Genomic DNA, 25,516 nt, shown 5'->3' on the forward strand with positions numbered 1-25,516 from the left:
GGAGTTGTACCCCACAAGTTGTGTGCACATAAAATGCGCTGCATCTGAAAGAAGGAGTTTATTATTAGTATAAATTGTGTAAAAACTGACATTTGTTTATTTTGTTTTTAATGTATGGGAAAAGAGTACTTCTACTTTTATCCTGTTTGGTTGAGTCCAGATATTCTAAATGGTTGAATCTGTCCATTAAATAGTCGTGTTCCGGGAAGGTAAGGTATAAGATAGCATTTAGAGGTACTTTTTTTAATCTCATACCTTAATGTGGGCTATATTATTTTGATAGGACTGTTATTTAACATTTGGGAAAAGAACGATGTGACCAGATGATGGTGTCACTTGTTCAGTGTCCTTTATCTTTTGCATTTATGCATACCTGTCAACTAGCCCACTTTTTACTTCTGCTCATTTGCTTGACAAACAAAACGACCCCCTAGGCTTTAATGGAATCACCAGGGCACAAGTCGACATTTGATTGATAATCTGCAATGAATTTTAAAATGACTTGTTTTTGCTTTTATGGGCTTGTGAGGCCGAAATAAAGTATTTCTTGACTTGACTAAAACTCGACAGCCCTGCCCATAAGGCCACATCCCTTTCCTGATACTTTACGCTCTCTCTGCATTCCTCATCTCGTCCATGTGTACAAAGTGAGGAGTATTTGTGAGAGGGGTGGAGAGGGAGCCATAGGAATCCCATTTCAGTCAGACATCACAAGTCCTCGTTTAAAGTGGAGACAGGGTAATGCAGTCAAATTATTTTTTTGCCTACAATACAACAAGGTGAATGGTGGCAGTCCATGAACAGATCACACTGGTCTGGCGGTTCGGAGACAGCCTAAACTCACATATAGCAAGGGTCCTGCGCTGCTCCAACAATTCGACTTTTGTAAATTCAGTGCACAGTTTACAGCAGGAGGTGTGATGAATCTGTCATCGTATTATGTTAAAAGCTTAACTTGTCCCTGATGCTGATTCTTCAGGCTGTTCAATACTCTAGTGATGCAGCCGCACACAGAATGTTATAGTGATGTTGACTTGCATCAAAGCACTTGTCTTTCTGTCTGTGCGTTAAAATGCTTTGGAATGTGTCCATAAATCTCTCCTGAGGCAAGAATCTATTCCTGAATCAGACGGCATGACCCAGTGTGGAGAAACTGTATAGCTCTTCAATACCTGGTGGCAGAGCACCCAGGATAATGTGCTGCATGTTTAAACACTTATAAGGTTCAAAAGGCGAGACCTATTGGCTATGTCAATGCTTGTTACTGCTGCTGTTTTCTCTCCTTTATATAGTGCACAGATTGCCATAAGTAAGATATCGCAGAGCATACAGTAGTCTAGGAGAGAGTGAAATGCTTCTGAGGTTTACTTTGCAAACTGGAGTGTGGGTGTAGATTAGTGGTTGTATGGTGTGATTACAATCAGAAATGTGTCTTTGTTAGATCATTGTTTTTTGCGGTCGGGTGCCTAAGTAGCTGTACAGTATGTGTCTGTTTGGGAAATCAGGCAACACAGCATGCAGCAATTTTCCCATAGAAGGGAGAACAGTGGAACATTCCAAATACCACCACTCCAGTGTCTTTTTATGGCTGCACTTACAATTCCTTCTGGACAGTTGAAACACAACTTACTTCCCTGATATTATAATAATAATAATAATAATAATAATAATAATAATAATAATAATAATAATATTCATAATACATGTTATAAAGCACAACAGCTACCTCTAACAGAGGTGTCCCAGTGCTAACACAGTCAAGCAGGGCAAATAGAATGTGAGGGGACTAGCATTGGCTGAATAGCCATGTCTTTAGTGCTTTCCTGAATTCCAATTCAGATTGGATTAATCGAAGTCCATCAGGGAGGGAGTTCCATAATCTGGTCGTCTCCACCGTAAAAGTTCTGCCCTCAATGCGGGACTTCGCAAATTGGGGTACGCACAGCAGATTCTGGGAGTTCGATCTTAAAGAGCGTTTCTGTTGATATGGTCAAATACAATTCCTAATGTAGCAGGGACAGATACCTCTCAGGGCCCTGAAAGCTTTCGTCAGCACCTTGAATTCTATCAGTTTAGCTACCAGCAGCCAATGGAGCTTTTTGATATGCGGAGAGTTGTGTTGTCTAAAAGGTACTCTTCTGATTAATCTTGCAGCCGCATTCTGCACCATCTGCAATCTCTTAATTCAGATATGCAGGCAGCCCAATGTAGAGACTATTTACGTAGTCCAGCTTCGAGGTCACTGTTGCATGGACAACAGATCTTCGACAGCTCTCAGGAAGGAAGTGTAGAAACTTCCTCAGACCTCTCAATATGCCAAAGCAGGAGGATACAATAGAGCGTATTTGGGTTGAGAAAGTCAGGTTGGATTTCAATTTTACACCCATATTTTTCGCTGTGGTTGAGGGGCAGGGGGAGACCCATTTCCTTCGGCCACCACTGTCCAGCCGTTGGTGGGGGAGCCTTGCCAAAAAACAGGACCTCGGTTTTCTCTGCATTAAGCTTTAGCTTATTATTGTTCATCCAGCTGGATTGTCCCTCAGGCATCCCCTGAGCCTCGCAAAGGAATTTGCCGATTGGTCCTTGAAGGAGAACACCATCTGGGTGTTGTCTGCATAGGAGATACTTTTTATTCCCCATTTTGCAATGAGTGAAAAGAGTAGAGCCAGATAGATATTGAAAAGTAAAGGGCTCAGTGCTGACCCCTTTGGTACCCCACACCATAGAGGTTTGGCTTCCAACTTAAAAGGGTAAAGAGTGACCCCTTGCGTGCAGTCGCTGAGATAAGACTTTATCCAGGCGAGCGCCGCCCCCTCCTATATACTAAGTTGACATCATTGATATAGCTGCAAAACAAAAAGAATCATTTGAGATTGTGACGCCTTCACTTACACCTACTAAGACTACACAGATATATTACAATTTAAGAATTAAAAGCTACAGAAACAAAATATCCAGCAGCGCCCACTGTTTCCCCAGGGGCGTAGCTTCAGGTTGGCAGGGGTTGGGGGGGTGTTTGGGTTGTTTCACCCATGTATTTTGTGATAAATAGTTGGGTGCAGGTGCTTTCAGTCAGATTGGGTGAAAAGTCTGTCAGATTTCACCAGGATTTCTCCAGGAATATTTACATACACACAGACAAAAACGTACACACACTCTCGCCCTCTCTGTTTTGAAAGTCCTCAAAAATATTGTTTATTTTTTATTTCCAAAAATTGTGTTGTCTCTCTTAGTACTCTTACCAATCCACATTCCTCTCCCTTTCCACTGCCATTTAGGCCCCTCTCATGCACCATGCGTGTCCAATAATGTATTTAAACATTAAATGCCAGCCTGACTGTTGGAAAATCTGAAGCTCACCTCCCATCCCCCCACTCTACTGACCATGCTACGCCCCTGTGTCTCCCTTGGCCCAACTTCTAGTCTAGTCCACCACTGGGGAGACAGCAATTTTATGTTTCTGTTCCTCTCACTCTAGATTTAGACAATGTTTTCACAAAATGCACAGTGCATATGTCATCTACAGAGGCAACCAGGATGTGCCATTCGATGCATGCACACATAATAAACCCCTGCAGGGTCTCGTGCGGGCTGCATGTCTCGGCATTGGGCTTTGACCACAATTACAATGTAAACGCTTCTGCAGTTCTTGGAAAAATACAGTCAAGATGTGGTGGGGTGATGAGAATTTGACACACCAGCAGTGATGCCTCTTGAAGGTGTGTTAAATGTGGGGGAGACGTTTCTGGACAGCTACTATATGCGCATTTCCTTCTCATTAGAATTCTTCAGGAACAGTGTGGTCCATATCTTTTCAGGTTTGAGGATGCTGGCCATGCTCCTTCTACATTCAATTGTGGTGCACATACCATGAGCTCAGACAACTCCTTATTTTAAAAACATATCATGGCAGCACACTAGATCAGCGCTCCAGCATGAGCCTCCCTAGGCATTCTAGTCTCTGTAGTCTTCTTACCATTATTCCACAGTTTACTAATTTTGAAGCGAGGAGAGGTGCTTTTCAAGAGTACCCTTCTATGCAGGCGGGTGCTCCTGGAGACCTGCGATATTCCTACATGTCTGGGCAAGAAGATGTTCCAAAAAGCAGGCAAGTCTCTGCAGGAGAATGCTCCTGCAGGATGCATAGGTCTGTGGGGGAGATGTACTTGTAGGGTGGCCAGGTCAGTGCAGCAAGATGTTCTTGTAGGGTGATCTTATCTTTGCAGATCAATGTTCCTGTACAGGGTGCCCATATCTGTGCAAGAGGAGGATCCCGCAGGTTGGCCATGTCTTTACAGGATATGGTTCCTGCAGGATATACCTATCAGTGGAAAAATATTCCTGTGGGTTTGCCATGTGTATTTAGAAGGATGGTCCGTCGGAGTCGCCATGTGTTTGCACAACAATATTCCTGCACAATAGACCCTTCTGAGCCAGAGGCTGACCTGCAGGCTGCCAATGATAGCGCAGGACAATTTTAATGCGGGATATACCTGTTTGTGCAAGAGAATTACCCTGCATTCCAGATGTCTGTGTAGGTGAATGATCCTGTAGGAATGCCATATCTGTGAAGATAATGTTTCTGCCGGGCTATGCTCCTCTAGTACAAACTTGTCTGGCCAGGAGGATATTCTAGCAAGAAAGGAGGGGAAAAGAAGTATGTTTCATATTCTTCAGGGAAAAGGATCCTCCAGGCAAAGGGCTGCCACTGGGGAACACAAGTTCTGTCCTGGAAGACTCTCCCTCATTTCCTGGTTTCTCAGGCTGCTGAAATTGTCATTTGTGACGTTTTGTAGAGGGCTAGTAGTAGAATGTCATGAAGGTGCCTTAAGTGTGAGAAGTGGAAGGACAGATGTATGTACTCAAAGTGGATAAGATTTTCTCTTCTCTTGACAATCAAGTCTGGGCCCCCTCCCCCATTGCTGGTCTAGAGACAGACAGTAATTCAGAAAAACTCAGTCAATTCACCCAAATCAGCGAGGAGGAGGTAGTGAGCCGACTACAGAGGATAAAGTTGGGCTCCCCTCATGATCCTTGTCCTGCCGCAATTGCCAAATTAACTCCGACCATTATTGCAGCAGGACTCACCCCCCTATTCAACCTCATGTTGGATAGTGGGGAATTCCCCTCAAAATGGAAACAAGCATCCATTCTGCCCCTCCTGAAAAAATCCAACCTGACATAACCGAGATGAACAACTATCGGCCTATTGCCAGATTAGGCAATAGGCCCAACCAAAATCATGGAGGGCATTTTAAATACTCAGCTGAGTACTTTCTTGAGAACAGGAGAACATCTAGATCCATCTCAACATGGATTTCGAGCCGAGCACAGTCTGGAATCGGCTCTGATCAAGTCTGTGGAAGACATCAGAGGAGTGATGGATGCAGGAGGCAGAGCCGCCCTGATCTTTCTGCGGCCTTTGACACGGTCCATCACAAGTTGTTGATGGACCGGTTGGGGGCCTGCGGAATTCAAGGAAAGGCACTAAAGATCTTACAGGCCTTCCTTTCCAATAAGACTCAGACGGTGGCCCTGGGGGACTTTGAATCACGTCCATTTGTGCTCCCCTGTGGAGTTCTCCAAGGGTCTTCTCTGAGTCCGACCCTTTTTAACATGTATGTCTCCACCCTAGCGCCTGTTATTCGATCCTTTGGCTTTAATCTCACAGCATATGCAGACGACACGCAGATTGTGGTGTCGCTGCTTCCAGGTGAAATAGACAACACGGCAGACAGGTTTAGAGGCTGTATGCGAGAAGTGGGCAACTGGATGGCACAAAACTGTCTTAAGCTTAACTCAGCAAAGACGGAAGTGTTACTCTTTGGTTCCAAGGATAACTTCTGTTCCCCAAGGTGGTGGCCAGAAGAAATGGGAACACTCCCCTCGCCAGTGACGAAGGTTAAAAATCTGGGTATACTGATGGATGAATCATTGTCCTTTAAACCACAGATCAATGCACTATCCTCAACAATGCATTACATCCTTAAAACCATTCGGAAAGTTCTGCCACTTTTGGCGGTAGAACATTGGAAAACAGTGGTAACAGGACTGGTTCTCTCACGCCTAGATTACTGCAACGGCCTTATGCTGATTGCCCAACAGGGCGTATTAAACAAACTCCAGATCCTGCAGAATGCAGCCGCTCGCCTGATTACGGGCACCCCTAAGTTTGCTTCGGTAGCACAGGATCTGGTGAAGCTACATTGGTTGCCAGTCCGTAAAAGAATAGTCTTCAAAGCACTCTGCGTGGTCTTCAAGGCACTGCATGGCCTTGGCCCCCGATGTATGAAGTTGCTTTTCCACTGGCATAAGCCTGTAAGATCCTTAAGATCTGGCGAGCAGGCGTTGGTAACAGCTCCTAGAGTTAGGAAAGCGCGCTGGGGGGGCAGGAGCTTTTCCCTGGGCGCGGCAGTAGCGTGAAATGGATTGCCATTAAATCTCAGACAGTCATCGGACCTTTTAGCCTTTAGAAGAGCGCTAAAGACCTGGGTCTTTACACACTAAGCTCTTAGCTTCCACACACTGGATCAATCATTTAGCGCCAGGACACCTCCGGGTAACAGTGCGCTCTAAAAATGTGAAAAATAAATAAATAAAATCAGCCATTCATTTCCATTTGTAGTTTTACATAGGGTGATCCAAGCCACGGTTGGCGTCAGGGCGCTGTACAGGAATAAGTGAACACCTGAGGGATGCAAGTGACCTGGTTAACACAAGAAAGAAAGCCTCAAAGTAGTAGTCATGGTAACATATGCTTTAGGAAACCCTGACGCCCATGGTGACGAAAAGGATCAGTGGCGAGGGAGAGGATTTCCCTGCTGGGGCTGTGGGTGTGGGCGAGGGACAGCTTTATCCAATAAATAGGAGCGTCCATGAGAACCTATTAAGGAAATTGGAAATGAGGATTTAAGACTCCAACAAGGAACGGAAACTGACAGCTTCAATTACAGTGTGGGTCCAGACGCTGGGAGTCACCCTTTAAGGCGCTGTCTAGAGGGGGATGGGAGGCAGGATCTGGTAGAGGTTGCGCTGGGATTGTAGGAGATGTTGATGGGTGAGGGGCGGTATATCCTAGGATCGCGGACTGCTGGTCAGATATGGTGATTTGTTGCTCTGCTTTTTATTGTGGTCCAAAATAATTGGGTGATGTCACTATGTTGAATGACTGAACAGGGCGATGGGGCTAAAGGGACAGTCATCACAAGAAGTTCCGATGGTTTTACAGATTTTAAGGATTTTGTTTTTCCAGATCATTACCTGCCCTGAAGGCTCAGTTGGATGTGTGAGGCTATTTCTTCTAACATACATAATGTAGGTGCACTCAAGTCAAGTCAAGTCAAGTCAAATAATTTATATAGCGCGCTACATACCCAGAGGGTCTCAAGGCGCTTGAGGAAGGGTGGGGAATTACTTGTCGAATATCCAAGTTTTAAGTTGCTTTCTGAATGCTAGGTGGTTCTGAGTGAGGCGAAGGTGAATGGGGAGTGAGTTCCAGGTTTTAGCTGCCAGGTAGGAGAAGGATCTACCTCCCATGGTGGTTTTGTTGATGCGGGGTATGGCAGCGAGGGCTTGGTTGGAGGAGCGTAGCTGGCGGGAGGGGGTGTAGAAGGAAAGTCGTGTGTTGAGGCATTCGGGTCCGAGTTCGTAAAGTGCTTTGTGTGCGTGGGTTAGGAGGCGGAATGTTATCCTCTTATTGACGGGGAGCCAGTGGAGGTTTTTCAGGTGACTAGAAATGTGGTCTTTACGCGGGATGTCTAGTATGAGTCTGGTTGAAGCGTTCTGGATGCGTTGGAGTTTTTTCTGAAGTTTTGCGGTGGTACCGGCATATAGGGTGTTACCGTAGTCCAGGCGGCTCGTGACCAGTGCGTGGGTGACCGTTTTTCTGGTTTCGGTGGGGATCCAGCGAAATGTTTTTTTGAGCATGCGAAGACTCCATCAAACCACTCTGAATAATTTTCACACGTGTTTCTTAGCTTTACTAGCCTTACATCACAGTGAAATGTAGTTATTGGCTCAACAGCCCATCTACAGAAATCCTATTGCATTATTATTATTGTAGTTGCTGACGTTGCAATACATTTCGTCACACGTTGCTTCAATGTGCCTCCTTGTGGTCTATGATATACACGTGGAACATTTCCTCAAGCTGTGCATCATTGTAACTCCTAGTATATATGTATCTTCAGGTGGTGCTCTTCAGAAGAGTGCAGCAGAACTAGAATGTTGCTTCATCTTCCCAGGATAGCTCCTCAATAACCTACTCACTAACTGCCTTTTCTGCAATCGAACGAATAGTCCTTCTTCAGTCTTCAGGGACGCGCCCCGCATCTTTCAACATGTAGAGAGTGTAAGACAAGAGAGTATGGGAGAGGGGCGGTTTCCCCACCAGGCAGTAGTCGTGGTAGGTTTACTTCAGTGTTTTGAATTGATCCGTGCAGTTGATTCTGAATGACTGACAGGTCATAACCCCCCAGGCCTCGGTCTGCTGCAACTTGTTGTGGTGCTTCTGTGGCCTTCCTTGCAGGGGTCTGGATGAGTTCCACCTGCGGACGAGTGATTGCTCGGGATCTGGAGAGGTGTGTCATGGGCCCGCCCCTCGTGTGAGGAGCGGACACTCGGGCAGGGGCAGCGGATGCCATGATTCGCTGCAGACATCAATCAACGACAGCAGGTGCTGATCCCGGCTTCCTCTGTGGTCCCATCTGGCACGAGCCTCGCTATTCGTGGTCTCAGTTGTGCTGAAGGATGCGGGAGGACAGGAAGCAAAAGGGGCCCCAGAAGCCCTGATTTGCAATCTAAAATGTACATTCCTTGCCCTTCCGGTATGCCCACTAGGAAACAGGAGTCTCTTGAGTAGGGTGACCAACTGGCATGGATGCAAATTCAGGATGGTGAGTGTAAAAATGCAGGACAAAGGGTCAAAATTCAGGATAGAAGGTCAAAATTCAGGGCAAAAGGTACGTTTTACACACACATCAGAGGAGGCCAGGCAAGATGCAGATACAATACTCTTTTTGAAATCAAGCACCTTATGTCCCATATATGCAAATGCCATGAAGTTGTACAGATGTTTTCAAGGGCTGAAAGAGGCATTAGCATCAAACCATGTGTTTCTCTATTAAAGGGGTGTGGATAAAGTCAGAGGAAGAGAGAACAAGAATAACTTCCTATTTAAAGGTTTAATTTTTTGCCGAACTGAGTTGTAAACAGTTTATCAGACTTTGAAGGATGAATAGCTTAGCGAGCCCTGACAGGATTCAGACTTGTGTGCTGTAGGATATACGGAAGTCAGCAACGGGATGAGGCATCTTACAGTTTACGGTGCTATTGCACACTTTTCCATGCTGTTTCCTAAAGTAGAAAATATATACTTAGAGGACCATATTCTCTTTGCCAAACTACTAGATGGCTATCTCACGGCTTGCCATACAGCAGTTTAAAATAAATCACACATCAGATGGTATTTAGCAGTTCGATATCTGTACCTTTTTATTTCTCAAGTTTGCTGTATGCTTCTCTCTGTCGCTTGAACTCCTCTTTCACAGCTTGCTCTATCCTAGTCTCCTGGCCTTTCAATAGATTTTCGAGTTCATGAACTCTGCCTACTAACTGTACCTCGCAAAAACAAAATATTGTGTCATCAGGAAGCTCCAAGGATTGCATCAATTAACACCTATCAAGCAGCCTTTCACACATTTGCATTTCTTTGTGGAATCAGACACCATGGACTTATTTCGTTTCAGCCGTCTGCCCCTCCCTCCAGAATGCAGCACAGGAGACTCCCTTGCCCGGAAGCTGCAGAATCTAAATTGTGTTAATAAACTTTTGCACTTTAGCTGAGAGGCTGAAATTACGGACAAATGCTGTCTGTGAAGACATTCATCACGGACAACAGACTTAAGGGCTAATGTACGGACTGTCTGTGAAAATTACGGATGGTTGTCACCCTACACTCGAGGGCTAAGTAAGAGACAAAGGGTCATCTCTGTAATGCCATCGGAGATCGAAGCCCTGAGGTAAACAAAGAAGAGATCGGTGGAATGCATGAATTAATCTCAGCCTCTGCTACTCACTTGGTGCGATGTGATGAGAAGACACTGCCCTTATCAATGGCATTTCGGTCACTCGACCGCTGCTTTAGAGCCCTAGGCAGCCTTTGTCTAACTCATTCAGCCCATGATACAATAATTACACTGGAGCTGACCGAACCCCAGGGTTTGAATGGAAAAGTGTAGAAAGCTGGCTCTGTATATACCATCCCAAAAAGAGGCATAGTGTGAACAGAGTCCAGTGAGGCCCTAACAGTAGGTAGAGGTTAAAGCAGATAATACCTTACTCTCAAGTTAGTGGTACCTGGGCTGAGAAGTTAGGCTTACCAGAGGGTAGTAAGCATTTGTACACACTCAGGCAAGAAATGATGTCACACACTCAAAGACTGGATCCAGACGAATTGGTTGTATAAATAGTTTCTTTGTTGTTTTATTTCTAGAACCAAGAATCACTTAGTGCAGGTAAGTTTTACAGTTTGTAAAACTGGCAATAGTGTTCAAGAATGCTGTATGGTTTTGAAAATGCAGTAAATACTTTACACTTTTAAGAAAGCTTTCTGTAAATGTCAATCAAATACAGTGTTAGACTTTACAAAGAGAAAGATATGCAATGCAATGTAGTGATACAGTTCAGTGTGTTCCTAAGTAGGAAAACAAGGTTAGTGATTTACAGGTAAGTACTCGGTTTTGTGGTTCAGTCTCGGGCTTGTAGCAGTTACACCGGGCAGGGGTTAGGTAGGTAAAGAGAGTGCAACCTCAGGAGCACAGGGGCGGCTGGGGCAGTGGTCAAACTAGAGGTCGGGGCCCAACCTAGTGCTATTCTGAAGGGCACCAGTCACAGGTGTCCTTTTGTGTCAGGTTTTCTCTTCAGGTCCGGTCGCTGTGACCCTTCAAGGTGAGGCTGCAGGCATCGCAGTGGAGGTTGGAGGAGGTCATCTATCACTGGATACCAGGTCAAGATCGCTGCGGGGACCTTGTTGTGGTGTTGGGCCACACGGACTCCGGAAAAGGGGCGCCAGGTGCTGAGTGGTGCAGACACGCGGTACCGTCCGGATCTGGTGCCTGAGCTGAAGTTGGTTGTTGGACAAATCTGGTGTCCACAGGAGATCAGAGTCTTTTCTTGAAGGCAGGGCAGGTCTCCGGGGACCTTGGAAGATGCTGGCTGCAGGACACGCTGGGTTCAGCCTGCAGGGGTTCTGAAGCAGGAACCAGGCCAGTAGGGCTGGGGCCAAAGCAGTTGTCGTCCTCTTCTCTGCTGCATGGCTCTTCGGTCCATCTTCTTCTTGCCTTGCCGAATCTAAGGAGAAATGTTCCGGGGTGCCCCATAATGCTAGATTTAGGGGTGTTACAGGGGCTTGCAGGTTGGGACCAATTAATCCCTTCCCTGCGGTGTATATACCCCCCCTCTTATGCCACTCTCCAGTGGGAGGGGAGCACATGCCTTATCATGATTGGGGGAGTCCTCTCATCTTCAAGATGGAGGGGATTGAGATGTGTGCTTTACTTTACCTTCCCCACTTGAGGGGTGGGGTTGGCAAAGGTGGGAACGCCTCCCTTTTCTCACTAGGTTTTCCCGCTGATTCTCCCACCCAAAGTGGAAGTCAGAACCAGTGGGAGCCAGCAGCTGTTGATATCAGCAGAGGCTAAGGGTAGCTAATAAAGGCGGCAAGCCTTTGAAGTTTCCCCTTCATGGACCCTGCTCATCCTGGGGAGGAGGCATGGCAACTCTACCCAGGATGAGCTTTGTTTCAGGACCCAGAGAGTGGAAGTTTCTACCTAGGGGTCCAAAAACTTGTCTGGCAGTGGCAGATGGCTGGTAGCCAGCCAGGAACAATGCCAGGGCTGGTTGTTTTTCAGGGGGCATCTCTAAGATGCCCTCTGCATGCAATTTACATTAAATCCCACACTGGGATCGGTGTGGGTTTAATGTGCTGAGAAACCAAATTTCTCAGTCTTCAGTAAAGCCATCATGGAGCTGTGGAGTTTGTGCTAACAAACTCTCAGCCCGCAAACTCAAATTGGCTTCACTGCACTTACAATGTCTCTGAATGGCACAAACACTGTAGGGGCATTGTGATCATGCAGCTATGCCCTCACCTGTGGTATGGTGCACCCTGCCTTTAGGTCTGTAAGGTATGCTAGAGCGGTGTCTTACCCATGCCACAGGCAGTGTTGGTGGACACGGCACACAAGGATGTGTGTCATATCACCACTTCAGTTTGGTCTGCACCTAAACACGCAGCCTGCAATGGCAGTGTGTGTCTTAGGTGAGGGGGTGGCACAATACATGCTGCAGCCCTCAGAGGCCGTCCCTGGTCCCAAGACCCTTCGTACCAAGGGTACCTTTTAAGAGTGACTTACATGAGGCCCAGAGTTTAGCCAAATGTGGAGACAAAGGTACAGTTTTGGAAAGAACACAGGCCATGGGAGCCTGAGTGGCAGGGACCCAGGGCACACTCAGTCAAGTTGACATCCTGTATCTGGCAAAAAGTTAGGGGGCAACCATGCAAAAAGGGCACTTTCCTACAAAAAGTGTTTGGGCAGAGTCTGCACGAGAAAACAGTGACCAGCACAGCCGTCCCAGTTACTGACTTCTCTTTCGGTATGCTGACCACACCGGCCAATGTGCAGAATGGTTTATTTAATGGACAAGCATTAGCAAAGCCACCTATACAAGAGCTTTTGCCTTTGCCAATATGTTTTAGCAATGCTGTACACCAGCTTGGCTGCTGTTCAGCGTGGCTAAAAGTTAGTGCCAGAAAGGACAGTGGCATGGAGTGGAGTGTCATAAAGTAGAGTGTTTTGGAGTCGAGTGGAGTGTTATGGATTGGCGTAGAGTCGTGGAGTGGTGTAGAGTAGAGTAGAGTAGAGTGGAGTGAAGTGGAGTTTCATGGAGTGGCATTAAGGGGAGTGGCGAGTGTCATAGAGTGTAGTGGAGTGTCGTGGAGGGAGTGGAGTGTCGTGGAGGGAGTAGTGTTGTAGAGTGGAAGGGCAAAGAGTGGAGTAGAGAGTCGTAGAGTTGAGTGGTGTAGAGTGGAGTAGAGTATCAGAGCGGAGTAGAGTGTTGTGGAGTGGCATTGAGTGTCATGGAGTGGTGTAGAGTGGAGTGGCATACGGGGTGTTGCATTTAGTGGAGTAGAGTGTTGTAGAGTAGAGTGGAATAGAGCAGAGTAGATTGTCATAAAGTAGAGTGGCAGAGTAGAGTAGAGTCAAGTAGTGTGTCTTAGAATAGAGTGGAGTAAAGTGGCATAGAGGGAGTTGCATAGAGCGCCGTAGAATGTAGTAGTATTGTATAGTGGCATAGAGTGGTGTATACTCTTGTTGAGTAGAAAGGCATAGAGTGGAGTAGAGTTTAATGGAGTAGAGAGTTATAGAGTAGAGTATCGTAGCAAATAGTGTCGTGTAGCGTCTTATAGTGCAGTAGAATGGCCCAGAGTGAAGTGGAGTAAAGTACAGTGGTGCAGAGTAGATTGGCATAGAGTGCATTGGTTTTGAGGAAAATGTTGTGGAGTGTATTGGCGTAGAGAGCAGTGGCATGGAATAGAGTGGTGCAGAGTAGATTGCAGTGGCGTAGAGTGCAGTGGCGTAAAGTAGATTGTTTTAGACTAGAGTGGAGTGATGCAGGCTTGAGTGGAATGGTCCATGGTAGAGTGCAGAGGTGTAGAGTAGAGTGGCGTGGACTGCCTGTGGTGCAGAGTCCAGTGGTTGCAGAATATATTAGAGTGGCGTGGAGTGATGCAGAGTGTAGTGGCATAGAGTGCATTGGCATAGAGTGCAATAGAGTGGCGTAGAGTTGAGTGGTGCAGAGTAGAGTGCAGTGGTGAAGAGTGCATTGGCATAAAGAAGAGTAATGCCGAGCAGAGGGGTGTGGAAAGCAATGGCATAGAGTAAAGTGGTGCAGAGTACAACAGAGGGGCATAGAATGCAGTGATGTAAAGCACAATGCTGTAGAGTGATGTAGCGTGCAGCGGCGGAGAGTGCAGTCTCACACAGTAGTGTGACGTAGAGTGCAGTGGGGTTGAGGAGAATGGTGCACAGCAGTGTGGTGCAGAGAGCAGTGCCATCGAGCACAGTGGTGCAAAGTAGAATAGTTTGGCAGAGTGCAGTGATGTAGAGCGTAATGGTGTGGAGTGGTATAGCGTGCAGTGGCGTAGAATGTTGCCTAGTAAATTATAGTGGCATAGAGTGCAGAGTAGTTAGCGTAGAGTGCAGTGACGTAGAGTAGTTAGTTTAGACTGCAGTGGCGCAGAGTAGTTAGTGTAGAGTGCAATGGCGTAGAGTGCATTGGTTTGGAGTAAAGTGGTGTAAAGTGTAGTGGCGTAGATTGCCGTACAGTGGCGCAGAGTAGAGTGGAGTGGTGTGCAGTTCAGTGGTGTAGAGTGCACATTTCCTAAGTGGAGTGCTATAGAGTGCAGCGGTGTAGAGCGGCATAGGGTGGTCCAGAGAAAAGTGACGTAGAGTGCAATGGTGTAGAATAGAATGGCATAGAGTAGAGTACAGTGGCATACAGTGCAGCAGTGCAGAGAAGAATGGCATAGAGTGTATTGGCTTTAAGTTAATTGCTTTAGAGTGCATTGGTGTTGAGTGCAGTGGTGTAGAGTGCAGCAGCATAGAATAGAGTGGCGAGGAGTGGTGCAGGGTAGTTTGCAGTAGTGTCGAGTGGAGTGGTATAGAGTGGAATAGAGTGTCTTAAAATTCCGTCGCATAGAGTGCAATGTCATAGAATGCAGTGGTGCAGAGTAGATTAGAGTGGCTTAGAGTGGATTGGCGTAGAGTTCAGTGATGCAGAGTAGAGTGGTGTATTGTGCATTGCCATAGAGTGCAGTTGAGTGGCGTAGAGTAGAGTGTAGTGGCATAAAGTGCAGTGGGGCAGGGAAGAGTGGCATAGAATTCAGTGGCGGAGAGTGCAGTTGCAGAGTAGAGTGTTGTAGAGTGCAGTGGCATAGAGTGGTCCAGAGTAAGAGTGCAATGGTGTAGCGTAGAGTGGCACAGAGTGCAGTGCGCAGAGTAGAGTGTCGCAGAGTAGAGTATAGTGTTGTACACTGTAGTGGTGCAAAGTAGATTGGCATAGAGTGCAGTGCATAAAGTGTATTGGTTTTGAGTAAACTGGTTTCAAGTACATTGGTGTTGAGTGCAGTGGTGTAGAGTGCAGCGGTGTAGAAATGAAAGCTGTAGAGTGGAGTGGCACAGGGTAGATTGCAGTGGTGTAGAGTGAAATGGCGTAGAGTTGAATTGAGTGGCGTAGAATGCAGTTGTGTAGAACGCAGTGGTGTGGAGTAGAGTGCAGTATCGTAGAGTGCAGTTGTGCAGAGTAGATTAGAGTGGCTTGGAGTAGATTTGCATAGAGTGCAGTGGCGTAGCGTGGAGCGATGCAGAGTAGAGTGGTGTACTGTGCATTGGCATAGAGTGCAGTAGAGTGGTGTAGAGTAGAGTGGTGCAGAGTAAAGTTCAGTGGCATAGAGTGCAGTGGTGCAGAGAAAAGTGGTATAGAGTTCAGTGGCATAGAGTGCAGTGCTAAAGAGTAGAGTGGAGTGGTGCAGGGCAGAGAGAAGTGGCACAGAATGGAGTGAGGCAGAGTGGAGTGGGGCAGAGTAGAGTGAAGTGGTATAGAGTAGAGTGGTGTAGAGTTCAGTGGGAGAGAGTGCAGTGCTGCAGAGTAGATTGTTGTAGAGTGCAGTATTGTATAGTAGAGTGACGTAGTGTGCTTTGGAATGGAGTGCAGTGGCATAGAGTGGTGCAGAGTACAGTGGAGTAGAGAGCAGTGGCATAGGGTACAGTGGTGCAGAGTAGAATAGAGTGGCATAGAATGCAATGGCGTAGAGTGCAGGGACGCAAACTGCAGTGGCGTAAAGTGTTGCAGAGTGGAATATAGTGGCGTAGAGTGCAGTGGTGCAGAGTGCATTAGTTTTGAGTAAGGTGGTGTAGAGTGCATTGGCATAGAGTGCAGTGGCACAGAATGGACTGGAGTAGTGCAGAGTGGAGTGGTGTAGAGTAGGGTTGCATAGAATGCAGAGTACATAAGAGTGGCATAAAAAGGATTGGTATAGAGTGCACTGGCATAGAGTGGAGTGGTACAAAGTATAGTCCAGAGGCGTAGACTGCAGTGTTGCAGATTGAAGTGGCATAGAGTGATTGGTGTAGAGTGCACTGGTGCATAGTAGAGTAGTGTAGGCTACAGTGCATTGGCACAAAGTAGAGTGGTGTAGAGTAAAGGTGCCTAGAGTGGAGTGGTGCAGAGTAGAGTGCAGCGGCACATGATGGAGAGGTGTGGAGTCACGTGGCGCAGTGTGCATTCTTGCAGAGTAGACTGCAGTGGCAGGAGTGGTGCATTTGCACGGACATACATTTTTACTGATAAAAGTATATAGCGCACAAACGATGAGGTGTGGAAATGTCATTACCTAGTGTATGATTTGTTCTTATCGAAATAAAATATTTGTTTCCATCACACTTCAGAATTACCAAAAAATGTGCTTCAGTTCTTTTCTAATTCTAACATATTCTGAAATAACTGCACAGTTCATCTACAGATATTTGAAATTGTGTTGCATGCTTGAAAAAAAATAACATCCTACAGTTTTCCTCAAGCACACCCCCAGTAGACAACATGATTGTCACATAAATCCTCTCACTTTGAAGTCAGAGAAAGAAAAGAAAAAAACCAAGCACCAAGCTCCCTGACATTTGACCTCAGGCTTTGAATGCACAGCAAATGTAACAAGATAAGAACAAGATTTCAAGGCCTGTTTACAGAAATTGAGCACTGGTGGGAGAATACAGTAAATAGAGTTTGGGTAACGGAAGGAACAAACTCAAGCCTGACAGCCTAAAACAAATAGAGCGAGCAAATAGAAAGCAACAAATGTGCAATACAAACCACAAAGTCAATGGTATGCAATAGCGGGAATGCATTTCGTGGGGGGGGGGGGGGGGGTGCCAGCATGCTGGTGTGGTGGCATGCTTCATCATCGGGCTGCATTCCTCGTTGGGCCTGCACTGCAATCACTCCAAACCAATCTTCCTAGATAGTTCTCTTTGTGTCCTTCAACATTGAAGGCATTCAAGTTACACGTTTGCAACCTGTCTGGTGATAAAAAAGACCTCAACGGGCTCATTGGGCATTGCAATGTTGGCCCAACTAGGAACACATTCTTCATCATAGATGAAGCATGTGTTCTCTAGGGTGGGTGATGGCTTGTGCTCCACTAAGCGAACGCTTCCAGTGGCCACTAGGATCTGGACACTGAATACACTGTTTAGGATCTCTTACGGAACGGCATCCTTCTTTTATATTGTCGCTTTCCACTGTGGACATCATCTCTACTTTCTTCTCAGCCTTCCTTATTTTAGAATGTGTTTATACAAGGGCAGTACATGCTGCAAGTGCTTTGCCCGGACAGCGACCTGTGGTGTGTGTGATAACAGAGACACATTAGGGTGAGAGGCTGAATAGTCAATGTAGCTGCACTTGTCCTTGCTGTATTCTGAGCAGTAGATGAGTTAATGACTGGGGTGGTGAGTGAGTAGAATCTAGAGCTTCTTTTCTCAGGGGGATAGATGGTTCATGTGAAGGGGGTGGGTGACTGACACCGAAGGCACCTGCACGCCCGAAGCGTACATTAAGGAGACTGTGTTCGGAGGGATGGCCCTTGCACTGAAGCATATCCTCAAATGGGGCAGCATCTACCTGAAGGGTGGTACCTACAAGCGTTGGCTCAGCTGTGTCTTTCAGTTATAGAGGGTTGTTGCACCAGGACAGAGGGCAGCGAGGAGGGGGTGTAGTCCCCACTGACTCTGATGATCTGTGGACTCCTTTGAGTACTTTTGCCTCTGAGCACACAGCGGTCTCTCCTTTAGACTCGATTGAGTATGAGTGCAAGTGTTGGTGGTTCCTTAAGAAGCTTGGAGCGGTAATTGCAAACACAACAGTGATGGACAGAATGTGGATCAATGTCACACATTCACCCCAGTCCAAAGATCTGGGCCCAAATCCATTGTTTTTCCACTCCACACCACCCTGGGTTAGACAATGGCGATATGCAAATCAGCGCTGACCCTGTGCCCCATGGGAACAGTCCAGTCCGAACTACAAAAACCATGTCCTTCCCAGAACGGAATCAAGCATCCGAGGACCGGCCCGGTTTCGAGGTAACACCTCTCATCAGCCCGGCTAGCTTGACTCCAGTGGTGTGGAGTGCCTGGGACTCACGTCTGAGCATCCCCAGTACACTTAGAGCGGTAATTGCAAACACAACAGTGATGGACAGAATGTGGATCAATGTCACACATTCACCCCAGTCCAAAGATCTGGGCCCAAATCCATCGTTTTTCCACTCCAAACCACCCTGGGTTAGACAATGGCGATATGCAAATCAGCGCTGACCCTGTGCCCCATGGGAACAGTCCAGTCCGAACTACAAAAGCCATGTCCTTCCCAGAACGGAATCAAGCATCCGAGGACCGGACCGGTTTCGAGGTAACACCTCTCATCAGCCCGGCTAGCTTGACTCCAGTGGTGTGGAGTGCCTGGGACTCACGTCTGAGCATCCCCAGTACACTTAGAGCGGTAATTGCAAACACAACAGTGATGGACAGAATGTGGATCAATGTCACACATTCACCCCAGTCCAAAGATCTGGGCCCAAATCCATCGTTTTTCCACTCCACACCACCCTGGGTTAGACAATGGCGATATGCAAATCAGCGCTGACCCTGTGCCCCATGAGAACAGTCCAGTCCGAACTACAAAAGCCATGTCCTTCCCAGAACGGAATCAAGCATCCGAGGACCGGCCCGGTTTCGAGGTAACACCTCTCATCAGCCCGGCTAGCTTGACTCCAGTGGTGTGGAGTGCCTGGGACTCACGTCTGAGCATCCCCAGTACACTTAGAGCGGTAATTGCAAACACAACAGTGATGGACAGAATGTGGATCAATGTCACACATTCACCCCAGTCCAAAGATCGGGGCCCAAATCCATCGTTTTTCCACTCCACACCACCCTGGGTTAGACAATGGCGATATGCAAATCAGCGCTGACCCTGTGCCCCATGGGAACAGTCCAGTCCGAACTACAAAAGCCATGTCCTTCCCAGAATGGAATCAAGCATCCGAGGACCGGCCCGGTTTCGAGGTAACACCTCTCATCAGCCCGGCTAGCTTGACTCCAGTGGTGTGGAGTGCCTGGGACTCACGTCTGAGCATCCCCAGTACACTTAGAGCGGTAATTGCAAACACAACAGTGATGGACAGAATGTGGATCAATGTCACACATTCACCCCAGTCCAAAGATCTGGGCCCAAATCCATCGTTTTTCCACTCCACACCACCCTGGGTTAGACAATGGCGATATGCAAATCAGCGCTGACCCTGTGCCCCATGGGAACAGTCCAGTCCGAACTACAAAAGCCATGTCCTTCCCAGAACGGAATCAAGCATCCGAGGACCGGCCCGGTTTCGAGGTAACACCTCTCATCAGCCCGGCTAGCTTGACTCCAGTGGTGTGGAGTGCCTGGGACTCACGTCTGAGCATCCCCAGTACACTTAGAGCGGTAATTGCAAACACAACAGTGATGGACAGAATGTGGATCAATGTCACACATTCACCCCAGTCCAAAGATCTGGGCCCAAATCCATCGTTTTTCCACTCCACACCACCCTGGGTTAGACAATGGCGATATGCAAATCAGCGCTGACCCTGTGCCCCATGGGAACAGTCCAGTCCGAACTACAAAAGCCATGTCCTTCCCAGAACGGAATCAAGCATCCGAGGACCGGCCCGGTTTCGAGGCAACACCTCTCATCAGCCCGGCTAGCTTGACTCCAGTGGTGTGGAGTGCCTGGGACTCACGTCTGAGCATCCCCAGTACACTTAGAGCGGTAATTGCAAACACAACAGTGATGGACAGAATGTGGATCGATGTCACACATTCACCCCAGTCCAAAGATCTGGGCCCAAATCCATCGTTTTTCCACTCCACACCACCCTGGGTTAGACAATGGCGATATGCAAATCAGCGCTGACCCTGTGCCCCATGGGAACAGTCCAGTCCGAACTACAAAAGCCATGTCCTTCCCAGAACGGAATCAAGCATCCGAGGACCGGACCGGTTTCGAGGTAACACCTCTCATCAGCCCGGCTAGCTTGACACCAGTGGTGTGGAGTGCCTGGGACTCACGTCTGAGCATCCCCAGTACACTTAGAGCGGTAATTGCAAACACAACAGTGATGGACAGAATGTGGATCAATGTCACACATTCACCCCAGTCCAAAGATCTGGGCCCAAATCCATCGTTTTTCCACTCCACACCACCCTGGGTTAGACAATGGCGATATGCAAATCAGCGCTGACCCTGTGCCCCATGGGAACAGTCCAGTCCGAACTACAAAAGCCATATCCTTCCCAGAACGGAATCAAGCATCCGAGGACCGGCCCGGTTTCGAGGTAACACCTCTCATCAGCCCGGCTAGCTTGACTCCAGTGGTGTGGAGTGCCTGGGCATGAGTAGGTATAATATTTGATTTAGCGTATGTGATGATTTAACATATGCAAATATGTTCTTTTTAAGCCTTGTTTTTTTGCCCACAATACATTTTCTGTCTCTTCAAAACTCGGGAGAGAGAGTACACCCTGTTGAATTGGAGGTTCCTTTAGGATTGTGACCGTGTTTGTATATGTCCTATCACACCTCCGCACTCACAACTGTTTGCAAAAGCATTACAGTTGCTTTGAAAGGCGAAAGACAAGTCGTGTGGTTTCATGGCTCGTGCCATCTCCTAGGTCAGTACGGATGCCCATGTTCCTGTGACTGGCATGGGAGTGAGGGCATCTGTTACCATCCAGTTATTACTACAGACAGACAACACTACCTTTTAGAACACGCATGCACTTAGAAGTGGGTCATATGGCAATGCAACATGCAGACGCTGACCAAACACTCACCACAACGTAAATGACAAACTCCAGCTCTTGTTTGGTCTCGTAATCAAGCGGCCGGGCCAGCACCACCTTCCCGCTGTTTGGCATGTCAATCCGGAAGTACTTGGCGTCAGCCTGCAATGCAAACACAATTTCACTTAAGTACACACATCTACAAATGTCACTGCTGATCTGAGGGAACTAGCAAAAAACACGATGGGCGCAGCTGCCTGTCAATTTCCAATGCCCTTGTTGAGCGTGTTGAGACGGACACATGTAAAGGGCGTGCTTTAACTCCCCAATAATAGACACTGAGAGGTCTACTCTGGCTGGCCTTGCAATGCATTGGGAAGATAAAAGGACATACTAAAATCCCCTAGTGCAATGTGCTGTGGCCTGGTAAGTGACTTCCTCTAATCCCACGCTGACTGACATTGTGACACAGTGGCGGATGTGATCCAGCTGCCCGTTGACTTGTACTGGGCACGGAAACATGCTTTAGCAGTCATTGAATTCCACAGGGGCGCAATGAGGGCTTGGACTCTGAATTAAAATTCACTTGGTAACCCGAGGGACATGCTCCAGCTGCCATGGAGATGTATTTGGCACAGTGGCACAGAGGGGATTACGTTTAGTTTAAAGCTGAGAAATATAAAGAATGACCAAAGCCAGTGATAGTAAGGATATATATGCTGAAGGCTCAAGTAATAACTGGCCTTACCGCTTCCACCTCTTTCTTGATATACATGACACAACACACACATAGGTACGAGTATGGGATGATGACAGAGGTGGTACTAGCGATGCTATAGTTCTGCACAATTGAAGACAATGAGACGCAAAGTTGAATGTACATTTAAAACATGCATTAGCATTGCCAATAGGTCTGGCTTATAAATGAATGCATCACTTCAGTCATTGTTGGGTTTAGTCACTAAATCATTCATTATACATGCACTCAATCACACATCTTTACACACATGCATCCCCTCATACATCCACTAAGTCCTGCATTCACCTCCTTACACAGAAAAATAACACACTCAAATGTAACATCATATGCTAGAAAAATTAAAAGAATAAAAGTGGAAAAGAAAACATGGTGCTGGCTAAACATGGCTGGGACATGCTTGCAGTGACAAATAAACTAAAACATAGCAGTGGGTAGCCGTCTTGCCATAATATTGTAAATAGTGTCTCATTGTTTTAAAGTTTCAGCATGCCACCTTTGGAATCAATGTATCGGCCTTCTTGTATTGCTAAAACCATAATACATTGTGAACAATACTACTACTCATTCCATTAAGGTAGACCATTTTAGACGCACTGGCCCCAAAGGATGAGGTGCATACCAGATAAAATGAGCAGCATGAAAGCAGCCCTGGGGCTGTAATATGCGCTAAAATTCAAATAAAAAGAGGAGAAGGAAATAAATGAAAGGGAACCTAGAAAAAGGAGAATATGAAAAACTTACGGAATGGCCAATCAGCCCTGGCACGGGCGAACACTAATTTTTGAGGGGATATGCGTATGTGTTCAGACAAATGCATCACTTCAGGGTAACAGTCAGCGGGAGAAGTGAATTGACTCATTGAGCCCTACTATATGATATCATGGTTGAAAGAAGAGGGACCACAAATGGCGCAGACCAGTGGCAGAAGAGGCTGACCTAATGCCCTTATATATATATGTGTGAACAAGCTCCCTTGTGGAGCGAAACGCGTCATCCTCTATGGAATAAACCGTCTTCCTGCTCACTCATCTCGAGTAGTGATTCTGTTTGCTGGCTACTATTCGCTTCATTGTGAGAGATTTCTGAGGTCCAGACCTACTTTATTCCGTCGTCACTTGACGGAATTGGGACTGCTTGCTTCATGTATATATATATATATATGTATATGTAGGTATGTTGGTGAATAATTTTTTTCATTGCAAGATCCTGGCTGATGACTTAGTCTGTCAGGCATTCCACAGGGATTTTAGCACAAAAATACAGTTGAAATCTTCTACCCCTAGGGTTTTTTAAAAACCCTTATCCAGAACGTTAATATATGAAATTCCATGTTACAATATAACTACCTACAGGCTTTAGAACAGTGTAAAAATAATATGCCATTAAAAGCCTATTGCCTTTAACACGTAGCTCTCACAATAAGTAATTCAGGTCTACTGACTCTGCATATCTTATTAATAATAACAAGATAAAAACCATAGGACATGACATAGCATTTCCCAAGATCCCATAATACCTATGGCCATTACTATAGGTTTGACACTATAACTAGCATAGACCTACTGAAGTGTACACAAACTGGCAACCATCATGCCTACGGTTATAAAACTCCAAATATCTGCAAAATTACGCTTGTCAAAACAATATACAAACCATCTTAAAGAGGTCAAATAAAGATTATCACAGTGAAAATCATCTATCCTTAGGGTTTATCGGAGCTGGTGACCAACACCAAAATCTTGCCTATTAAAAGTAATCTGTGCGATTTCTTGTAGAAAAATACCCATAAAAATACCCATCGACAGACTGTACCATTTTGGAACAACAATCTACTTTTAGAGTCCTATAGGCTTAAGCAAATGCTTTTCACACTAAATCGGTCAGATCTACTGCCTTTGTCATAACATTTCATACTTAATAGAACAGACCTATTTCATCATACATAAGTTTTCACTCTTGAACCAAACCTCTATCATTGACTTATCGCCAGGGCCGGACTGGTAACCGAAACAGGCCCTGGCAAAGAGCTCGGCCTGCCCCAGGGGGTATGTGGGGGTAGGGGGTGCTAGTGGAAAGCTTTGTGGTCCTTTTGTTCCTGGGGGCCGATATTGCATCTATGTTGCAAAACCAGCCCCGGTAACAAAAATGGCACCCATGCCCCCCATGGGTCTAAATCTGCCCTTGCCCTGGCGGCCCACTGGGGAAACGACCAGAGCCCACTTCGGCCAGTCTGGCCCGGCTTGTCACCATAATCAATGTAGGCCTACTTCATTGAATTTAAGCTTTCCCACAAGGCAATCGCCAGGAATACGTTCATAACCTTACACATGTACACAAAATTAGTTGGCAAAGCAAAGTACCATATCTCCTAAAGATTATCACAGTGCAAATATGCTTTCCCCGTGGTTTGTGAAAGGGTATAACCAAAGACATTCCTTGCCTACTAATCTGTGGGATTTCATGTATCAAAGTGCCTCTCTGCAGGCATTAATAGAGTAAAAACAATCCACTCTTAAATGCCTATTGACTTTAACATATGTTGTTCACAATAAATATGTTAGCCCTATCTTTATTGTTACTTTTCATGACAATCAGATGAGACCTTCAGCCTTGATCATTGGTTTGCCATCATAATCAACGCAGTCTGGCTGTATTAAGCATAAACTGTCCCACAAGGCAATACATTTTTGAGTGGAAGCACACAGCTGTTGTCCAATAAAATGTTGTGCTTAGGAAAACCAACATGTTGGCGACGCTTAAGACCATCTCTCAGTAGTACTTCTGTTGATCACATAGTCACCATTTATGAAGCACAAAATGCAAACTGCAAAATCTAATGGGAGGTACCATACAGCCATAATATGATCAAAGAGAATGCCATTACATGAATCATATGAACCTAGCACCCACCTCAAAATATTAACTGCACAGAATATTCAGAGAATTTTCAGACACAGACAGCCTGAAAAGGCTATAAATGGTAAGCCTTTTTTTCTTATTTCCTTATTTTCCTGGACTGCCTCCATCATTTGTGCAGATCTAAAAGAGAAATTTACTGGCCTATAGCAAAGAGCATTGCATTTCTTTATATACATTCTTGACAACACAAAAAAGTGGAATGGTGCACCCGAAGTAAGCTAAGCAAAGATTCCTTCAGTCCATTTGGAAAGTTCCAGCTTTATTCACAATCGTGAAATCCAATCAGTAAAAAGCATCCATTAACGTGTTTTGTTCAAGCAGTTTGAAACTTCGTCAGGGCTCATATTTGTATATTGATGAGTATCCCTCTTGTAATAGAGTTCGTCCATTATGTATTTTTTTTTATATTTTTCATTTCACTTGAGGAACGAAGCGCAGTGTTTTCGATTGACAATACGGATTCAGGTATTGGATTGGGGAAAGGATAGTTGTCCTCTTGAAACACTTTCAATAACTTTGGCATTCATTCACAACGGTTAAATTAAAAATATAAAAATCCTGAAGAAGGAGTGAAAAAATAAATTAATATGTGTGGTGGCCTCATTAATTGTAGTAGTGCCACTGAGGGGCCCTAAAGATTGGTCTAATCTATTATGTGAAGGTATTCCATCAGCCAAACAAGAGTGTGCTTATCGTCACAGCAGTTGCATCGCTAGGCAAAGGCACTCGCACCTACCCAACCTCTCGTTTGCTTGAAGCCTACACCTAATAGATTGGACCAACCTTTAGGTCCCCTCAGTGGCAATTCTACAATTAACGAGGCCACCACACATATTCATTTCTTTTTTCACTCCTTCTTGGTCCTGAAGAAGTGCAAAGGATCTCCTACTGAGA

At 46.1% G+C, this 25,516-nt stretch overlaps 1 protein-coding gene across 1 annotated transcript in view; it reads right to left on the reverse strand.

Moving 5' to 3' along the window:
- LOC144771940 (protocadherin-15-like) overlaps window positions 1-25,516 on the reverse strand; it is a 295,105-nt gene that overhangs the window by 116,991 nt on the left and 152,598 nt on the right. The window contains exon 7 of the mRNA XM_078656173.1: window positions 20,995-21,105. Within this exon, the coding sequence (XP_078512299.1) occupies window positions 20,995-21,105 (111 nt within the window). The remainder of the gene's footprint in view (window positions 1-20,994; window positions 21,106-25,516) is intronic.

Source organism: Lissotriton helveticus, chromosome 1_1 (assembly GCF_964261635.1).
Source record: "Lissotriton helveticus chromosome 1_1, aLisHel1.1, whole genome shotgun sequence".
Taxonomy (NCBI): Eukaryota; Metazoa; Chordata; class Amphibia; order Caudata; family Salamandridae; genus Lissotriton; species Lissotriton helveticus.